At 40.4% G+C, this 22,255-nt stretch overlaps 1 protein-coding gene and 1 long non-coding RNA gene across 2 annotated transcripts in view; both read right to left on the bottom strand.

The window, feature by feature from the left end:
• The window catches only part of LOC135254135 (uncharacterized), a 210,079-nt gene that overhangs the window by 147,525 nt on the left and 40,299 nt on the right, over positions 1-22,255 (bottom strand). The window lies entirely within an intron of this gene.
• Positions 1-22,255, bottom strand: part of eif2s3 (eukaryotic translation initiation factor 2, subunit 3 gamma) — a 64,136-nt gene that overhangs the window by 31,091 nt on the left and 10,790 nt on the right. The window contains exons 5-11 of the mRNA XM_064334103.1: positions 17,089-17,210; positions 16,726-16,820; positions 15,722-15,880; positions 4,180-4,314; positions 3,854-3,948; positions 3,388-3,532; positions 191-360 (exon numbers count right to left, since the gene is read on the bottom strand). Of these exons, the coding sequence (XP_064190173.1) occupies positions 191-360; positions 3,388-3,532; positions 3,854-3,948; positions 4,180-4,314; positions 15,722-15,880; positions 16,726-16,820; positions 17,089-17,210 (921 nt within the window). The remainder of the gene's footprint in view (positions 1-190; positions 361-3,387; positions 3,533-3,853; positions 3,949-4,179; positions 4,315-15,721; positions 15,881-16,725; positions 16,821-17,088; positions 17,211-22,255) is intronic.

The following is a 22,255-nucleotide window of genomic DNA, read 5'->3' as shown; positions in this document are numbered from 1 at the left end:
GTCTAATTAGGTACAACTGGCAGCTCACAATACAGAGCTTGTTACTATGGTTGGAACAAAAACCAGCGATCACAGACAGACTCCAGGACCACACTAGAGAAACACTGTGATAAGGTATGCACACATGTAAGTGCAGGTCAAGTGACGCATTTGTTTTGCTTTACTTTTTTTCCCAGTATGTACTGCCCACCTTGGCTGCTTTCTTGTCACCCTCGGTGCGCACTCCCAGAAGCCTCCGCAGCAGGAAATAAGAGATCTCCAGCTCAGTGAAAATCTCTGGAAGCGCTCCCACTGCTCCCAGCACCTGCCCCACCATGCGGTCTGCCCGGCACAGGGTCGGGTCAATCTTCGTTCCCACACCTGTGACAAAATCACACATCCAAGTCTCTCACACAGTTACAGAACACCCAAACATCACAATTAGTTGACCTAAAGTACCACACCGAAGTCTCAGAGAACCCAATTAACACCCCCTAACATCAGCACACAGATGACCAGTGGTCTAATATGTGGTCTAAAATTCACATTCTAACCAAGTTAGAATTTCACCAGGAATTGCCACGTGAACACGAAAGTGAAATTTTATGTTCGTTTTTTTAAGGGTGCCTTTATTGCCAACACTTTCTTTTGATTTAAACATACTTTACCTAAAGGTGTAAAATCACTCGGCTATCCTCGTTATTCACATGCTGAAAATAGCCAATGAACAGATGCCATGCAGTCCATAAGTATTTGGACAACGACACAATTGTTGTTCATTTGCCTCTGTACTTTAGCACATTGAAATTAAAATGAAACTATCAGAATGAGGTGAAATTGCAGCTGGTCTGCTTTAATTTGAGGGAATATACATTCATATGGGGCTATCAGTGTAAAAATAACAGCCATTTTAATACATAATCCCCCGCCCCCCACCAATTTTGGGAGGCTAGAAGTAATTGAACAATTGGCTGTTCCGCTGTTCCTTGCCAGCTGTGCCAGAGCACCATCAATTCATGCACAAGATGGCAAACAAAAAGTTAATCCTAAGTACGGCATTTGTAATTGTCACTGTTGTCTCTCAACATGAGGACCAAAATCAGAATAAATCGATCAGATTCATACCCAAAACATTGGGTGTGTCAAAAAAAGTGTTTGCAATAGCAACAACATGGACAACTGTAGTGGATAGTAGAAGAATACTTTCAATTTGGAAGAGAACCCCCTTTTCAACTGTTGAAACAGATTAAGAACATGCTCCAGTATGTAGGCATTGATGTGTCAAAGACTACCATAATGAGAAGACTAGTTCAGCCCAAGATGCAAACCACATGCAAGCCTCAAGAACAGAACAACCAAATTAGTTTGCTAAAAACATTTTTAACCACTTGGCACACACGCCCTAGTGATCGGCATGCCGGCGTGCCTAGATTGTTCCGCTCAGACATTCATTGCTCCTGCAACCAAAGCATGAGTTGAAAACAGAAATGCTTTGTTTCAGTTTCATTAGTAGATGATACACGACAACTATGCCGAATACGGAATTTCGCAGCGCCACCATTGTCACTCTGATCGTTCATTAAACAAGCATCCCTTTCTTTCACGCACTCAATAAACGGCAAAAGTCCCAGTAGAAGATTGAATTAAACCTTTTAAATTCATATATTTTCTGAAACGTTATCGATTCTGCTTGGCCACAGTGAGTGAAACTAGGCGATCTGAGCGTATAGTTTCTAGGTAAATTACGTCAGAAGGATTCAGCCTTGTTGTTTGCTACCTAAACTTCACAGCACACTTGTAGCAGGACGGTGTGTCCACTCCTATTTTTATACGGTCTATGGTCCAGTCAGATTTCTTTACGGGGCATGGAAAGGGGAGTGGTTACTGTACTTGTTACGCACTAAATCGATAACATTCAACGGGTTGAAAATAGGACGATAAATTTAAAACGCATATTTCTCCAAAAATAAAGAACGGACATATTTAGTACTTCACTAATCGTGTTTCTTCAATGCCTCTTGTGCAAATAGCAATAAAACCGAGAAAGTGTGAAAACTACCATGTTACAATTGTTTAATTTTTGAAATATATTATATTTTTCTATTGTTTAGAGTTCTAACACTATAGGCCTATGCTTATTAATATGTTGAACAGGCTTCAACTTAAAGGTTGTTAATAAACCATGAATTTCAAAATGAGGTCAACCCTTGTTGACATTACGTTTCTGATCTATTAAGGTAATTTCAGTATCGTTAGGTACCGAGCATCGAATCAGTATCGTTTAAATTTCAAGTAGGCTATCGTTTCAGTATCGAGTATCGTGATACTAAACCCGGTATCGGTATTGAAGTCAAAGTTTTGGTATCGTGACAGCACCAGTGGAGACAGTGTTATGGTTTGAGCATGTAATGCTGCCATTGGAACTGGCTCACTTGTCTTCATTGATGATGTCATTGGTGATGGCAAAAGTAGGATGAATACTGCAGTATACAAGCATCTCATCAGCTCAGATCCAACTTAACACCTCAAAATTCATTAGATGGCGCTTCACCTTGTAACAAGACAAAGACCCCCCAATTATACTGATTAACCAAGGAGCTTTTCAGGGATAAAAAGTGGAATGTTCTTGACTGGCCAAGTCAATGACACAACCACAATCCAATAAAACATTCTTTGGACTTTCTGAAAGCAAGAGGGAAGATCACCAGGGAAGATACCCAGCATCTGGTGATTTCTATGACTCGCAGGCGCAGTCATCCAGTGCAAAAAATTTGCACAACTAAGTATAATACTCCCTCTCCTTGCTCTCCCCTTGCCACCTCTTGCAGGAGCAGGTCTTGAAGATTGTATAAAATAAATACATTAGCCGTCTAGTTTACTAATCCATTGACTGAGGTCCACTGATTGAAGTTTTCATCAAACACCCCACCCGCAGCAGCATGTCAAACTCGCCCTGTTCCTCCCCTGCCCATGCCTTGATGCTGTGTGGAGCTCCAGATCCATCATTCGGCTCCTCTAAACTGCACTATTCTATTCTAACAATACCATTTGGTCTTCTGCTAGCTGTAACCTGCTCATCCCACTTTATTTGCTGTCTACTACTTTACACCAGGCTGGCTAGTAGAGGATGGGCTCCCCCCTCTATAGCCGGGTTCCTCTCAAGGTTTCTTCCCATTGGGGAGTTTTTTCTCACCGTTGTTTGAGGGTTTTCTCCCCACTGGGAGGTCTTTACCTAATGTAACTGCTATTTGGGGATTCAGGCCGGGTGTTTGCTCTGTCTGCTCTGTCTCTTGCCTTACTACTCTGTAAACTGTCTTTGTGACAGTTCTCTGTAAAAAGCACTATACAAATAAAATTGAATTGAATTGCAACAGTTTTTCAGACAGGTATCGGGGCCTGAAGCCGTACCAATCAGACCTCCAGGGGCAGCGTACTGCAAGTCATTGTGTTCAGCAAACAGAGAAACGATCTTGGAGAAGATGGGTTTGCACATGAGCTTCCCTTCATGGTCCTTCGACACAATACCTGGCCGCACCTCCAACTCCTGCCCCACCTTAGAGAAAGAATGAAAGGAGGAAAGAAGGTAATTGGACTGAAGCAATCGTACTTACATTATGAGTCAAAGCCATAAAAATGGACAAATACAGAAATACTAAAGGGAGCATTTACGATGGGCCCCATTCTCACCCACTCAGAAAAACTCCCAAAAATGTCAAATCATCTTCCACTATGCAGCACAGCAAATCCTATTCCCCAACTTCCTCATTTTGTTTTTTGATTGACAGGTAATAGCACAAATCCTAAAGACAACTGACACTAGATCCACCACCCCCATTTGCAGTCCATCTTAAACATATAATGCCCACAAGCTCACCTTGAGCACCCCTTTGAGGATACTACCTCCAGCCACACCGCCTTTCAGGTCATCCACCTCACAGCCTGGCTTGTTCACATCAAACGATCGGATCACTGCAACATACATTCAAGTACAGTGGACTCAGAATACTGCAACATACAGTTATACGCAAAGACCAAGGAGATATGGTCACAGTTATTCGACAAGCTGAACATTAAATGCATTATCAATAAAGCACTGTGGTGTCCATCATTTTGCTGAGCCAGGGCTTTAGCTTGCAGCAGTGCAGATGAGAAACTCCACCCAGGACTGACACCCATAACCCTTCCCTACAAAAACCTCACCTATGAGGCGGGGCTCGGAGGTGAAGTCTCTAATGGGCACAGGGATCTTCTTCACAATGTACTCACACACCACCTCAATGTTGTACTTCAGCTGGGCCGAGATGGGGATGATGGGAGCACCCTCTGCCACAGTGCCTACAAGAGAGATGCAACACACTATCATCAAATATTAATCATTTTATATAGATCACTGCACCTCATTCAGCACATATCATCACTAGCATATCACTACATGCCAATCAGGGCTTACAATCACTACATATATATCCCATTTTATAAATACAGTGTTTATAATAAACGTTATAATAAACAAATATTTTGATCGCATTTATTCCCATTTGTTTATGTTCATATTGGTCAGCTCGCGCGTGAAAAACAGTGATTTCTAAACCCCGATATCTCTGCAGTTTAAAAATAAATCCCAATGCCATTTGACATGTAGACTACAATTATCATGGACTCTACAACTACCAATTTTGGTACAGTTATGCAACGCCATTACTGTGTTGTAGATACCCCTAAAATTTTAAAATAAAAATAGACTTTTTTTGTGCGAACATTACTCAATTTAAACCCAACAGATCCTGACACAAGACCCCTCAGTTCTATCGGTCATTTTGATACAGGGGTGCTGTATATACATATACTTCCATGGCTGTAGACTTCATTAAATTTGAGTAAGACCTCAAAATTCTAAATTTGGATGCCAAAATGTCTATAGACTTAACATGGGGAGACACCATGCTAACGAACAAAATCAGGCTAGCTTCTCCAAGTTTTAATAATTCCATTGTTTCAAAGTTCTAAACGAATGAGAGCAACAGGAGACCATTATGTCCTGCAATGTTGTCACGGGCAGGCTGGCAGAAGCAGATAGTAGCAACAGCCTGGAACACTAACTCTGTCCAATGACAAGCACTCAATTTGTGATAACGTTTCAGTACAGCGAGGGCAGCCAAAAGAGTCCAGCTAGGTCGGTGTAAATCACCGGAAATTTAGCTGAGCACTCCAGATTGGTCTATTCTGAGGTCCACTCCATCGTCAGGGGTGTGCACATGAGCTAATAGCCACAGCAGCAGACAGTGTTGCCAGATCGGGCAGATTCCTTCCCAATTGGGATATTCTTTATGTTATTGTGCAGAGAATACTGGCTTCGGGCAGTTTGTCATAATTTGGACTATTTTTTGTTATATGGAGTGAGTTTTTTTATCTTCCTCTTTCAGCTAATCATTTACATTTGTTGGTGCAGTTTGTTTCTCCCCTGCCTATTCCTCAGTTGGTATTCTACCTGGTCTGTCACTGACCTTCAGCAAATGAATGATTTGAACACTGCAGTCCACCAATCCCTGCTTAGAAACACCTGCCTATTAATAACATTAGATACTGTAGCCAACATATCTAGTTTATTGACTGGAGTTAGCAGAGTGATTCAATCAAATAAAAGTTTATTTGACAAATGCACCATCAACAATACAGCAGACAGGCAGTTGTTAGCTGGCAATAAAATGCTTAACGTTAGCCCGCGAGCATTGCTGTGTAGATGTGCAAAGGGAGCTAGCTGGTGGTGAAACAATAAGAGAAAATGCAGCAGTGATGTTGTGAGCCAAGCACCAAGGGGAAATGCAGAGCACTGCAGTTAGATTCTTTCTGAAATGTCTAAAAAGTTTTCTAACAATATAGTTGCCTCCAACTGTGCTACAGTTGTATCGCTGGGTGCACTGCATGCTTCAATGGGAAAAGGAAACAAGTAGTATGAAAGTTTCAGTCCTTTCTTCTTCCCAGCCTGGCACATGCACACACATGGACCTCGTGTTGGTGGAGAACCTGGTCATTTGCCCCTTTGGAGCAGAAGTACTCCTTTGAGCTGTTAATTTTTCCTGCATTGTCTGCCACAGATCCTTACCTTTCTGCCTGTCCTGTTCTCACCCACAAGTGCTCATGTAAAGTGAAATTCAAGTAAAGTACGCTACCCGTAAATGAAAAATACAGGCTGTAAATTATAACGGATATGTTCCCTGAGTTCAAACAAAGTTGGTTAACCCCTTAACGCCCATGCCAAATCTGACCAATCCTTGCCCATTTAGGGGGTACCCTATTTAAAGCTTTATAACTCCAGATGTGAACACAGAGACTTGAAAACTGGCTTAAATGAAGCAAGACATTTGTACCATTTACAATACTAACTTAGATTAGTTTAAATTCATAATTTTGGAAGAAATAAAGTGCCACAAATGCAAATGTCTAGGCAAAAAATCTAAAATTAATTTGCTCTTTTATTGGGCTAAGCATGGTAAATTTTGGTCACTCCCTCCCTCCCTCCCTCATGTTTAGTAGGACGCAGGCGCAGGTGGTGCTTCGTTTAGTACGAGTAGATGAAAGAGGACGCAAGCGCAGGTGGTGCTTTGTTTATTAGGAGTAGGCGAAACGCGAACATGTTAGAGTTACCTAAAGTAATGTTAGGCGATAAAGCAGTGCTTAAAAATATTGGGCCTTCGAAGTGGTGATTTTGGGAGATGCAGGCAGATAAAGGCGTCGCGCTAGTTGGTGCATACAGATCGCCTACTTTAGTTAACCTAGTTCGCGCGTACGGATGCTATCCTGCACGCATGAGTAGGAGCTAAGGACACACAGCTACAACCGCCGATACAGATGTATGGACACACGGAGGAAAACAAATAATGTTACTGAGGTGAGGACGTGCCATAGCTAGCTAGCTAGCTATATAGTACGGAGGGCAAAACGGAGCTTTAGAATGTCGCCAGCAGTGTATGCGCGTGAGCTTGACAACACATTTCTCATAGAAAAGGTCGTTTGTAGCCTTTTTTAGTTCATTACAATGGTGGTAGAAGTGACAAGTAGTAAGTGGTACTGTGCGGTTACCCTTTATTGATCGCCGTACAAGGTTAATGTAAAGTACCTAGCAAAATCTGACAGCACTAACCCATAAAAAAAGTACTGTGACTGGTACTTGATCAATTGAACGGTAATTGTGAAAAACATTCGATTATAGTCAGTGGCACCGAAATTTTCTGTCACACCCTCTATGAGTGGCAGAAGTCCTAGAAGAAGATTGAATTACATCTTTTAAAGTTATATACTTTCTGAAACGTTATCGATTCTGCTTGGCCACAGTAAGTGAAACTAGGCAATCTAAGCATATAGTTTCTATGTAAATTATGTCAAAATGATTCAGCCTTGTTGTTTGCTACCTAAACTTCACAGCACAGTCATTGCCGTTATCATGATTGCAGCATGAAGTGTCTATTTTCAAATTCCATTTAAACATTCACAAATGACCTGGGACTTTGAAGTTATAAGGCAGGATGCATCAAGTCTCCAGTGAAAATATTGACCTGCCTATCAGTCAGAATTCTGACAGAACCAACTGCCATATGTGATGGGTGCTGGAGAAAAGGTCCGCAAGTCGCAAATCTTGAAATCGCGCTAGGAGGCAAAAAAGGTTTTTTAAATTTTTTTTTTTTTTTTTTTTTTTTACTGTTTTCCTTTTTTTCATATTACGAAAGTGTTGAAGAAGTCACTCAATAGAATAAACAACATTTTTAGGGTCACTAAATACTTATAATTTGTCAGCAAAGTCGGCTTGTTTTAGTGATTCTTACAGCCGGGTTTTGGAGGCGTGATGGGGGTGCAGTTTAATCAGCATGTTTGATTTCGTTGGCTATTGTCACTTCGTTTCGGTCAAGCCACCGCCCATAAATAAAGCCGTGTGGTAGTAGCCTATGTTTGTTTACTATGTGAGGTTGCTAAAATGGCGGACGCTCAATCAGTAGGTGAGAGTATAAGCTTTCTAACGATGTATAACATGTCTAATTTTGCTTTTGGAATAGCGTTTTATAGGTTAGCGTAACCGAACATTTTCTTACCATGGCATTCGCGCTATATGGTAGCATTAAAAGACGTTGCACCTAACGAAACGTTGTCAACGATTTTTCGTAATTCCTTGGAAAATACCATTATTATTGAGGACTTCTGGGCATAGCTAAGCCATATGTTTGCTGATAGACCTATCTGACATCGTTTTCTGGAGCAAAACAGAAGCGGATATAACTGTCATTGATTTACTGTCTCTGTCTCCATCTACTATATGTTTGCATTATGTTTAAATTATATCCATGTTTCATCTTAAACCTTCATAAGGGGCTCATATGCTTTACAATGGACAAAAAGCATTAGCCTATATTCCTTTTTGGAGAGATTTTGGATTTGTTTCTGGACCCTTAGCTATTTTAGACCAGTGTTAATAATTTAGACATTGTGGGTAGATTTGGAGATGCTGGGTACACTGCTTAGTTTTTGCTTCATAGATCTTTAGTAGTTCTACATATCCACCCTTAGATTTTATGAACTTGTGGTCAAGAAGTTTTTGATCCAGGACATGTATACTTTAACCCGCAATCTCCCAGTATTTCATTGCGAACTAAAAAAGGAGCAAATTCATTTTAGATTTTTTGCCTTGACCATTGCATTTGTGGCACTTTATTTCTTACAAAATTATGAATATAAAGTAATCTAAGCTAGTGTTATAAATGGTACAAATGTATTGTTTCATTTAAGACATTTTTCTAGTCTCTGTGGTATTCACATCTGGAGTTATAAAGCTTTAAATAGGGTAACCCCTAAATGGGCAAGGATTTACAGGTACTCTTGTGGGGGAGTGGTTGGGGTGGAGTTAACTAGCTATTGTTCCCACCCATTATCTCCCTGTGAGAAGTGTGAAAAGTTTAAGATTTTTCAAGGGGATTTTCTCTGCTACTTGATTTTAGGAGTACCAACATTCAAATAAGCATATCTTCTTCAACTATTTTCAGATTTCAATGTATGACACATCATTGGAAAGCTTATAATCTGCACTTTTGTAATCTGTAAAACAACTGAAAAATGACCTTGCCCTACTTGCGGACCAAAACACCAGCACCTGTCACATATATGAGCACGTCAATCAACCAAAAAATATAGTTCGCCAAGTTGCGCCGGGGGTCTGGACGGTTTCGTGCTTGTTTAGTTTGCTATGAAATACTGAGAGATTGCATATATACAGCAGGTTACATTGTACATGTCCTGGATCAGAAACATCTTGACCACCCTTAGATTCATAAAATCTAAGGGTGGATATGTACTACAGAAGCAAAACCTAAGCAGTGTACCCAGCAACCCAAATCTATCCAAAATGTCTAAATTATGCATTGCTGTAAGTCCCAACATATTCACATATTTCACTACAAATCAAGAAACTCACTGTTGCATCATTTTCAAGTGGGAATTACAAGCTTTCCGTCAGTACAGTGGCTTAAAATAATGTATTACTCCAAAAAACAATGTCAGCTAGCTAGGTTTGTCAGCAAACATATGGCTTAGCTATGCTCAGAAGTCCTCAATAATAATAGTATTTTCCAAGAAATTCCAAACACGTTTCATCAGGTGCAGTGCCTTTTACTGCTACCACAGAGTGAATGCGTGAGTGAATGTGATGAGGAAACTTTTGGTTACTCTGAGCGATAAAACGCTATTCCAAAAGCAAAATTAGACATGTTATAGATCGTTAGAAAGCTTATACTGTCACCTACTGAATAAATGAATTGTCAATCAAGCCAGACTCTACTAAAAAGGGCGACAATGCTGTAGACAACACGTGTGGTATTACGCGCAGGGGCTCCGCCAGGGATTTCAGGCCCCATGAAAAGATATCACATTGGCCCCCACCACCCCGTCACCATAGTCCACGTAATATTTTTTTAGGGCCCCTGTCAGTCACAGGCCCTTAGAGTTGTCCTAACTTTCCCCCCCATGTGGTGCCCCTGATTACGTGCAGCTATTTTGAAAGGTACCCAGGTGTCACAAATGTGTGTATATTTCACAAACAGATTGTCCAAGACGATATATGACCACTCAGTCTCAGAAGGGACATCTCTACACGTAAAACCAATGGTAAGTTTGTATATTTATTCAATATTTAGTCCCAGATATTGACTGTAGAATGACGTGGTATAAAACTTTGTCTTGTTTATTTTGTTATTCAGTGCTGTTTTGGCACATCTTGTTGTTATGACGGAATACAATTTTTGAGTGGTGAAAGAATACTTTTATGCCCAGATAGACAATATTGTCCATTATGTCATGGGTGAGGGGTGTAGTTGCAGATGAGACTGCAGGGAGGGGGTGCTTGTTAAATGAGCGACCAATGGTAGCGCTACTACTACTGATGAAACTAAAACAAAGCGTTTCTGTTTTCAACTCATACTTTGGTGGCAGGAGCAATGAATGTCTGAGCTGAACAATCTAGGCACGCCGGCGTGCCGACCACTACGGGCTTTGCGCATTCTGCATGCACTTGATCACGATCATTATACGTGCACTACAGCTGTAGCCTGCATTGAGTCCAAATTATAGTCATGGTGATTATTGAGGATAATTCCCTTCCACAGGTTGGTAGTGATACTATGAATAACTTATTAAATAAATGTTTTTACACATTTATAATCAGGTCCATAATATGAACTGCTCCAATGACCTTCGGTATGCACTTATTGCACTTCGCTTTGGGTAAAAGCATCTGTCAAATAAATGTAATGTAATGACCTGCTGCCCAAACAGTACTGCCGTGATGGAAGTTTTTTTATGACATATGGGTGGCATCTCTTCCAGCAGACAGTAAAAGCAAGTCATCTTACAGTTTTTGCAGTCATTTGCACAATTCCAGAAGATAATGCATGCTTTTACAGTGTTTTAAAAAGGTGATCATCTTTACATGGAAGTGTTTTATGAAATGTCAGTCTAATGAATTATGCCAATCTTGTTGTTTTGATGTATTCTTGGGGTCAAGGATGTTTTTTTACCACATAAATTCCAATTTAGTTCTTTAAATAAAGGCTAAAATTATTTGCAAGGTCATTATTCTAGTAGAAAACAGAATACAGGTACATGTTAAGACTAAGGAACTCCACACTGCAGTTATGTATGAGTGTGGTGGGTGGCTGGGAGTTTCATGACCTGCCTGCAACTCCTGTTAGTGTGAATCTTAGGCGGGAGGTGGGGGGGCTGACAAAGGTAGAATGCAGTCTGTGTATCTGAACTAAATTCTAGCAGAAAAGGCATTGCTGTTCAGCCAAAATTTATCGCTGCAACTTATGACGTCATGGACTGCAAACATTATCTTAAATATCATGCATACCAAGTGTGGTGTTTACTGGATGCAAGGGCACATCAGCAACCATGATTTGAAAATGGCAATTTTGAAGTGGTGCCGAGGCACCACCTACGGTGGTAGGTTCACAAAATGAGATACACTATATACATGGGTCCCTTTTAAATTAGCATTTCCAAAATTTGAACAGAGGCTGGATTTAACCCTCTGGGGTCGAGAGCTCCGCCGGCGGAGCTCGACAAGATGAAATTAACTTTCGTTTCTATTTGGATGATTAACTTCACGTGCTGTTATCATACAGACGCAACAAAAACATTGACAGAAACCTTAGAATCACGACTTTCCAATGCGCCCATTGGCAAATAATATGAATTGTTTTAAATATTCTAAATTTGATTAATTAGATCATGTATGCTTCGTTAAACTTTACTCATTACTATGAGAATTTCACTCAACAGGAAGTTCGCCCAAATCGCATTCACATGTTAACAACATTATAATTACTCTCCATAGAAGGAGACTAAAAGAGGGGCGATGCGAGATCCATGTGAGAAATGCCAAGTCTGCGAAAGCGGGATAGAATGTCAAAGTGTCGCCTAATTCACTTCTTTTGAGGTGAACATTTCGTTTAATTTTGGAAAATGGTCCGTCCGGAAGCCGACACCGATGAAGAGCGGTGTCATTTCGAACAGCGAACTGATCCAGCTGAGGATCAAATTCATGCCTAAGTATATTTCTTATGATCATATTGGTAAATATGTGTACTGTATTGCAACGTATCTCTGTGTTTGTAGGAATATCCAGCAATATGCGCGTTTGTAAATTCCCACACTACGAACGATTCGAACTATTGCATCTCAAAATTATAGGCTAGGCTCTCTGCGTCTGGTTGTGTTAGAAGTATCAGGTAGACTGTATGTTTTTCGATCATATTCGTAATAAATAGCCCGTGGCGTGGCTAAGATTCTAAAACTGATGTCCTCGCACAATCGATATTGGCATACTGTAAGTAAATTCGGGAAATAGCAATATAATAACCACTTAGCTAAACAGACCTAGCCTAGTTCAGATTGAGGCATTGTTATTGATGAGTTGCGTGTAGTTTAGTTGGAATATCAGTGTTTATTTAGTTTAGCTAATGTTGTTTCGTTGATAGCTTGCATTATTTGTAAATGTGTGCTGTATTGCATTCTCTGTGTGTTTGTAGGAATATTCACTAATATGCGCACTTGTAAATTCCCACACTACAAACGATTCTAACCATTGCTTCTCAAAATTATTGGCTACCTCTCTGCGTCTGGTTGTGTTTGTTTGGTTCTTTGTTTGTATATGATGTAACCACACATTTCCTAAGTTTTGTTTTCATTAGTTAGTGGTTTGCCCCTTTTTTGTAAAGCACATTTAATTTTCACCTGTTGAAGGAAATGTGCTATATAAATAAAGTTTGATTTGATTTCACATTTCCTAACAATTTTGTTTTTATCATATTTACAGAGATGGTGATCAGGAAACACGGCCTAGTTCACCACTAGCTAAGAGGCCTCGCAAGCGTTGCAAGAGTACACCAGTCCCATCTCATCTTCCATGCGTATAGTTTGCTTCAATAAATGTTCTAAAATCAAAAGTTGTCTTTGTTTCTGTCTTCTAAATGGCTCACTGAGTCTTTGTCTTAGTGGTGGGGAGGCATGCGGCCAGGTGTGAATAGCCTACTTAGCTGGCAGGTCGTCCTACCCAATGCATATTCATTACAGAAAGGCCATTTGCCCTCCCATTCTCACCTGGTGTTGAAAAATAGTAGTCACAACACTAACTTTTAGCAATGTATTTTATATTTCTCATTGGATTTGATAAAATATTTTGTCATCTTTTGATACCCAAGACCTTGATGAACACATTTCAGTGACCAAAAGTCTTAGTCACAATTGTTCAGTGTGCTTTATTACAACAGTCCTGTGCATGTTCAAAACTACTGTTTACAGTTTGTGTGTTTTTAGAGTAGTTTACAATCCACACATGATTATGCTACTTACTGCTGCCATATTATTGTAGCGGAGTCTGTGCTGAAAACAAAGATATGAAACACTTTGGAATCACTGTATATAAAGTTGATGAAATTTACACAAATGTCAGAGCATCGCACAATCACCAGTGTGCCTCATTTTACCCTTAGACCCCAGAGGGTTAAAGCAGGTGTTGTCAAATATCTTTTTCCACATTTTTGCATATTCCAGGGTTCATACACTTTTTCACCAATGATTTTCAATGACTTTTCCATGACTTCTCCACAACCTTTAACTGAATTTCCATGACCAAAACACGACTTTATCTCAGCGGGATGATTTAAAATTATTTATTGTAACCCTAAGTAAAATTAGGTCTGCATCTGAAACATATGGTGCCTCTCTAAAACAAATAAACACCAGTTTGCAAACACCAATTGCGACCATTTTGGTCGCATATGCGACCGAAATTTAATCTGTGCGACCTCAAAATATAATTGGGAGCATCTGTGCCAGTGCAAATAATTGTTCTGGTGTGACCTTTTTTCTTTTTCTAGTCGAACATCTCTTTCTCTGTACATTCGCTAGTTAGTACACTCAGTATGTGCCTTGTGAGCTGACGGTGACCCTTCTAACCAATCGTGAGCTTGACACTCTTACCTTTAATGCTGATTTTAAATTGGTTAATATTAGCCTTCAATCACTCCCTTTCGCTGCACTCCACTGTCATGCGACAGAGAGCTAATGCGTTAACTAATGTTACCTGAAGACAAAAGTTTATGTTCAATTTATTAGCGTTATCGATCGAAAGCTGAAAAGTTGAAGCGAAGGATTACGGCATTTTTTTTTTAAACGTTTAGTGTTTTGTGTAGCGACCCGGCTGAAACAGCTAATTTCTCCGATGCAGTTTACTGGCGGTTGATTTAATTAGTGGTATGAATGTGACGAGAAGCGTTTTGTCGTTTGAATGCATAACACGCAATTCCTTGAAGAGTCAACACATTTTAGGCGTGACAGTTTAACTGTTAATTGTAAACCGTACTGTTATATTGTCGTTTTTTACCAATAAAAAATCTATTGCATATATTGTTGGTGCTCCTTACATTTTGGTGGGTGCTCCTAACTTTTTGAAGTTGGGACCACCAGTGCTACCAAGTAAAAAGTTCATTTCGAGCCCTAATATATTATTGAAGCTGCACTTCCCTAGCATATTGTCGGCACAGTAGGGCCTACGTTTACTAACTGCTACATTAGCAGAAGCGTGCGTGTTGGGCGTGCCTGTAAACAGACTGAGCCAGACCGAATTAACTTCTAACACCACCAAAACACCGCAAAGGTTACGTGCCAATTTACGTTTTATTACTACGCATACTATTTTTATGATTGGATTAATTAGTAATTATATTTGATGCAACTTTAGCTATATTTCCATTACTTTTCAAAAAATATTATTTTCCATAACTTTTCCAGGGCCTGGAAATTGCATTTTAAATTTCAATGACTTTTCCAGGTTTTTCATGACCGTACGAACCCTGATATTCATATTTGATCATCTGTAAAAATCTAGGACGGAGGGGGGCGTACTCCTCAGGACTGCTTAAGGGAAGCTCTCTGAGGGCTTCTGTGAAATTACATAAAATTTGGCCTCATGGAGCCAATGCATAGTAGCATTTTGCAAGAAGCGCCCCCTACAGGGCCACATTGCACTATGAAATGAAGTACCAGTGCATGTTCGTCCACAATACGTCTTTCTATAATACCCTGTAGCATAGTGATATTTTGGCATAAATTTGTGGCCATACACACATTTTGGGTGTGGTCAGGCATTTTCAGCTAAACTAAAATTACAGACGTGTGGCCATCTTTTGAGATATCAAAAATTCCTTCCCAGTTTAACACAGGGCCATGTGCTAGTATGCCAATATCCATTCTATTGAAACCAGTAGTAGGCACAATGAAAATTTAATAATTTTACTAAAGTGGAAATCCTCAGCTAGTGACTGAATTTTGGGGGGCCTTGAGATTAGTTGGGCCTGCAAAAATATTAGGAAACCCATCGCTTAACATTTAAAAAAGAAAATATTCACACCTATAATGTACCTACACTTCACAATCAATTATTTACTGAAACAGTAGTGGGATAAGAATCTAATATCATGCTTCAAAGGAGAGAAAATGCTTGCCTGCGCTGTCCCGTATCAATAGTGCCAATAATAAATACAATTGTGCACTCCAAATTGGTGAGAGAGAGGGGAAAAGCATAACATTTTTCCTCTTAAAACGGAAGATATTCTGTTAAACTACTCAGGAAAGATGGACATTGCAGTTTGATATGAACATGACAAGAGCTCGACCATGAGCACGGTACGGGAGGACCCACCCTGCACAAAGGCCAGGATCTGCTCATACTGCTCTTTGGCCTGGCTCTCCTTCACCAGGTCAATCTTATTCTGCAGGATCAGGATGTGTTTCAGCTTCATAATCTCGATGGCTGCCAGGTGTTCTGATGTCTGTGGCTGCGGGCACGACTCGTTCCCCGCTGAGGGGGCATGGGTGAATTGGTTAGACTTCTTCACCCTGTTATATAAACCCTGACCTCTCACACATACATGCTGTCACTAAGCAACACACCACACACTTCTCACTCAGACTGTCACTGTCCAGCACACCACACATCTCTTGCTCACAGTTAATGACCAACACACAACACAACTAACTCACACTGTTACTAATACACCACACACCTCTCGCTCACACTGTCACTGACCAGCACACCACACACCTCTCGCTCACACCATCACTGACCAGCACAGCACACCACACACCTCTCGCTCACACCATCACTGTCCAGCACACCACACATCTCTCGTTCACACCATCACTGACCAGCACAGCACACCACACACCTCTCACTCACACCATCACTGTCCAGCACACCACACACCTCTTGCTCAGTTACTGACCAACACACAAAACTAAACTCACACTGTCACTGACCAATACACCACACACCTCTCGCTCACACCATCACTGACCAGCATACCATACACCTCTCGTTCACACCATCACTGACCAGCACAGCACACCACACACCTCTCACTCACACCATCACTGTCCAGCACACCACACACCTCTTGCTCAAAGTTACTGACCAACACACAAAACAACTAAACTCACACTGTCACTGACTAATACACCACACACCTCACAACATCACTGACCAGCACACCACACACCTCTCACTCACACCATCACTGACCAGCATACCACCACACCTATCACTCATACTGTCAATGAAAGTTTTGGGCCACAAAAACTGTACAATATGACAAAACCATCCATAAAACAATATACAATTGTCTCACGGCTCATTAAGGAGCTCACCAATCAGCAGCAGTGCAGCATCCATAACTGCGGCGCCATTCAACATAGTGGCCATCAGGATGTCGTGACCCGGACAGTCCACAAACGAGACATGCCTAAGGAAGAAGTAGAGAGAAGGAGACGAGGAGGAGAAAAAGAGAGAGGAAAAGAGAGAGGAAGGGCAATCAGGGTAAAGAGACGATATAGGGGAAGGAAGAGCAGATGGGGGAGATCTGGATCAGACTGGTGGAACCAGTAGCCGCAGCCAAGATAGCCTCAAAAATTTTCACCCTTAGTTCCAGAAAGAATTATCAAGACTTTCCCAGAAGGTAGTAACCGCAGCCAAAGCACTTTCTTGAGCCCTGGAAACAACAGTGCCCCTACCTGACTAGTTTGAAGTTGCCCTTGGTGCCAGGGATGTCAGTGGGGAACTCGTCAGGCGTGCTGCTGCCGCATGACCTATAGCACTCGGGGCGTGGGCAGCTGGGGTCATCCAGTTTATACACCTGCAGGACATACATGATGTGGCAATTCACATACAGGGCATCATTAATACAAGCAGATGGGAGGGCCAGGAGTAAAATGGTCGATTTTTGTATGCATTTCAGTACTCAGTACGAAACTAAGCGGTCAAAAAAGGCTGTAGTCTATTTACTCAAATCCTCCAAAACATTTTTTTTAAACATTTTAGCTAGACAAGCGTGGAAATGAAAAGTATTTACAGGGGTGCCTTGGGCCGATAAAGTTTGGGATCCACTTAACTTAAAGCATGAGGAAATTATATCACAATTTTTGCTGACATCACATGTTGGACTTCAACAAAACGGCAATAATTTTGAAAAGTCAGAAAAAGAAAAATGATTTCAGATGAGCAACCTGCTCTACAGTGTTAAAAAATACTGAGAAGCAAAACAACATTTTTTTTAAAAACTGTTTGCAGCAGAGGCACAAAAAATGGGCCGTTTCCCACATATAAGTAAAGGAAAAGGTCCAATGCTGTCAATTATGTTGAAAAATATAGGCTACTCATTGGCAGCTGATTTACAGTCTCTTTTTTCATGGTTTGATGCTGATTTATAAAACCTGCCCCAAATCAGGTTCCAGATGGAAACTGAATTTTCATCAGAACTCATAACCATTAGAGCCCGACCGATGCCAGATTTTTGGGTCCGATGCCGATCCCGATTTTGGAGAGTCCTAGCCCACCGATTACCGATGTTTTGACCGATATTTTGTCAAAAAGTGCAACATTTTCAAATCAATTTGAAAAACTTATATTTTATTAAAGTTTCTATATTTAAGAACATTTAACTTATAAGCAAATAAATAAAAATAAAAATAAACACAGAACTTTTTAGATAGAAAAAGTAAAAGATGATATTAAATTAAATATATATAGCCTATATTAACACCATCTTTAAGTGTGTGAAATCAAAATAACTCCACACCATACTTTTACTCCTTTCTTTTCCAGCCATCTATAAAAAATAAATTAAAAAAAAATCAGTTTTCCAGTTTCAAACATGTATTTTTATGAATATTATTAGGGGTCCAAGCAGCGAAGTTGGTGGAACCCTATTGTATCTGTTAGGATTATTATTAGGGGTCCAAGCAGCGAAGCTGGTGGAACCCTATTGTATCTGTTAGGATTATTATTATTCTTATTATTATTTATCTCCGGTAAAAGTGTCTGAGGCTCAGCAACCATAAGTCCTGGAGCAACTAAATTTGGCAGGTGGGTTCCTATGGCCCCCCACTACTCAGGCACTAAAAATCAGGTATGTCGGCCAAATGGTGGCACTATAACAAAGGGTAATGCGTAAAAGGCCATAACTCCCACACCATAAGTTAGATCAACACAAAACTTCATCGACCTATGCATCTGAACATGCTCTACAACTTTGCCATTGGCACCACCTATGTCTGCCATATTGTTTGCCCGCCATTTAGACTTTTTAGTTAGGGCGTGGAAGTTTTCTCCGCTAAAATGTCTGACGCTCAGCAACCATAAGTTGTAGACCAACCAAATTTAGTAGGTCGGTTCCTATGGCCCCCCCACTACTCAGAAACCACCTATGTCCGCCATATTATTTGCCCGCCATTTGGCCGTTTTTATTAGGTGGGGTGCGGAAGAGCTGTGGCTCCAAATCTAAACGGTTACGACATCTAGTAAACTTCTTTACGGCAAGTGACATCCATGGCGACGCAAGTAATCCGACACCGTAGGGTCTAGTTTTTATCAGTGCGAGGAGGGTCTGACCGTCGGGGAAGCAATGGAAGACAGTGCCACCCAGAGTGAATGCTAGGCTTTTGAGAGGATGTATAATTACTTTTCCTTGAGCATGGATCCATTTGAAGACAGTATCGGGTGAGCTCGTTTAGTCTTTGAATCTGTCATTATGCTGAGAAATAGCTAAACCATTTTATTGATAGGTTCAGAGTTTCTGTGCAAATGTGCTAAAACAGGCTGGTATAATGAAACAATGACGGTAGCCTAATACATATATAGTCCGCTTCGTTCCGTTGCTACCGTAACATAACGACCTACAGCTGCAGTTTCTCGCTGCAATTACTAATATTGAATATAAACAAAAGACGCAATTTATGCTGTAGTCTGCCAATGTCTAAATAAATAATACGGTCCATTTGAAGACAATATCGGGTGAGTTCGTTTAGTCTTTAAATCCGTCATTATGCTGAGAGAAACCGTATTCTCAATTTAATCTCTAAATTGACTGTAAGCTTAGGGTTGTAACTAGGTAGTTGTTTCGTAGGTGACTTAACTCGTCTTAACTATTGCTTGTATTTTTGCATAGACTGCGTTGTTGCTGTTCTTGTTTGTGTTAGTGTTAATCAGTTTAACCTACAGGGTCCAAGTTGAACTATGCGGTTGTTCCCTGCACTTGGAACGGTAGGCTACTGCCCTCTAGGGTTTTCGACACACTTGTTCCTGGTTATGGTTGAACACTTTGTTGTACGTCGCTCTGGATCGGAGCGTCTGCCAAACGCCTGTAATGTAATGCAATGCAATATTCCGTAGCAACAAGATAAACCCGACATTAACCCTACAATATGCCAATACAGAAGTGAAAACGCTGCTCACTGAATAACGAAATAAATGAGACAATTTCTTTTTTAATTATACCATGTCATTCTACAGTCAATATCTGGGACTAAACATTTAATAAATATACAATCTTACGATCAGTTTTACACGTAGAGATGTCCCTTTTGCGAATGAGTGGTCATATATTGTCTTGGACAATCCGTTTGTGAAGAATATGCGCATCTGTCACGCCTGGGTCGGCTATCTTCATAAATAGCTGTGCGTAATACCACACTTGTTGCTCACGGCGTTGTCGCCCTTTTTAGTGCAATTTGGCTTGATTGACAACTCATTTATTCCGTAGGTGAGAGTATAAGCTTTCTAACGATGTATAACATGTCTGATTTTGCTTTTGGAATAGCGCTTTACAGGTCAGTGTAACCGAAAATTTTCTCATCTGGTAAATGGTAAATGGACTGCATTTATATAGCGCTTGTATCCAAAGCGCTTTACAATTGATGCCTCTCATTCGCCAGAGCAGTTAGGGGTTAGGGATTAGGTGTCTTGCTCAAGGACACTTCGACATGCCCAGGGTGGGGTTTGAACCGGCAACCCTCCGACTGCCAGACAATCGGTCTTACCTCCTGAGCTATGTCGCCCCAATCATCTGCCAATGTCTAAATAAATAAAACGGTAGGCTGCTCTGCGGCCAGCACGTAGGTCGCGAGTTGATATCTCGTCTTTTGTTTCGTTTTTTCTCAATGTCGTCTTTATTATTTGAAATGCGTATTTATGTGTTATTATTCTATCTGTCTATGTGGCGCTCTGAAATGTGCATTCTCTGCTAAGCTGAGCAATGGATTGGAATATGTGTCTGACGTAGTGTTGCACAGTATACCAAAACTTCAGCACTTTTTCGGCCCTTAAAAAAGAAACTGTTCGGTATTAGAATATTCCGAGGTTCGGTAATTTTGAGTCAAATGTAAAAGCCAGGGAAATTTGTCTCCCACGTTACTGATTGAGAGGATGAAAAGTGTCATTTGTCAGAATCTTCGCTAGATGGCAGTAGCAACTAAGTTTGCCAAGTGAGGTGACGTGTGCTTGTGCCTTCACTTCGCTGTAGCAATAGGTGTTCTAATTTGTCAATATTTAATTACAAGAAGATGCTGTATTGTTATTGAAATATGCTGTTTTTAGATCGTTTTTAAAATGAAAGACCTGTTTATAGATAATTTACTTTACAATTGCTTAATTTTTGAAGTATATTTAATATAGTTTTCTATGGTTTAGTGTTGTAACACTATAGTCCTATGCTTATTGATATGTTGAACAGGCTTCAACTTAAAGGTTGTTAATAAACCAGGTTTTTAATAAATTGTGAATTCGAAAATGAGATCAACCCTTGTGTACATTACGTTTCTGATCTATTAAGGTAATTTCAGTATCGTTAGGTACCGAGTATTGAATCAGTATCGTTTCAGTATCAATTATCGTGATACTAAACCTGGTATCGGTATCAAAGTCAAAATTTTGGTATCGTGACAACACTAGTGTGACACCTTTTTTAGTTGCGGCATGGAAGCGCTGCAGCTGTACATACACGCTGGGCCACATATGTGTTACGACATCCCATCTAAGCGTTACGACATAGTAAAGGCCTTTACGGGAAGCGGCCAGGACACATCTATGGCGACGCAACTAAGTCATCCGGCAGCGTCTCTTAGCACAAAATTGGCCATAAGTCATCAATCTTTTATACAATCATCGTGATATTCAGTAGATATGTTCAGTGAAGGCATATGATCACGAGGAAAAAGCCATTTTAAAATCGCTCCATCGGGGGCGCGACGGTGCCAGTGCTTGGACCCCTCCCAACGCCGCTTGCGGCTTTAATTATTACTGTTGTTATTAATTTGTTATTATTATTTCTTAGTATCTATTCTCAGTACATTAATTATATTTTCTTATTTTATTCCTACTACATGATCTCAAAGAGTAAGACTATCTAGCGAGCTTCCCTGTCCATAAGAATTAGGCGGTGAAAATAACTACAATGCGCTCTGACGCGTGACTAGATGACACACTCGCTCGCAATAACGCATTAGCTATTGACACAGCCTCATTATTTCTTATTATATATTCTCAGTAAGTTAAATTAATTATATTTTCTTATTTTATTTCTACTACATGATCTCAGAGTAAGACATTATCTAGGGGAGCTAAAGAGTGAAACGTTGGATGAAATTAAATTGACTGGATGAAATACGTGAAAAAAACTACAATACGCTTTCGTGCAGGTTACCCGTGCTAACTGTTGGTTGATTCACTTCAACAGCAATCCTTCTCTCATGTTATCACGACAAAGCTAGATAACATGGCTTAAAATGATCCATGTTAGAAGTGTTTTATCTGCATTTTTACTGTCTGGTTAGCTTGCTATGATGACGCGTGAATAGATGACACACTCGCTTGCAATCACGCGTTGGCTATTTACACAACATCATA

This window comes from Anguilla rostrata, chromosome 4, assembly GCF_018555375.3.
Source record: "Anguilla rostrata isolate EN2019 chromosome 4, ASM1855537v3, whole genome shotgun sequence".
Taxonomy (NCBI): Eukaryota; Metazoa; Chordata; class Actinopteri; order Anguilliformes; family Anguillidae; genus Anguilla; species Anguilla rostrata.
This window is presented reverse-complemented; position numbering and strand designations above follow the sequence as displayed.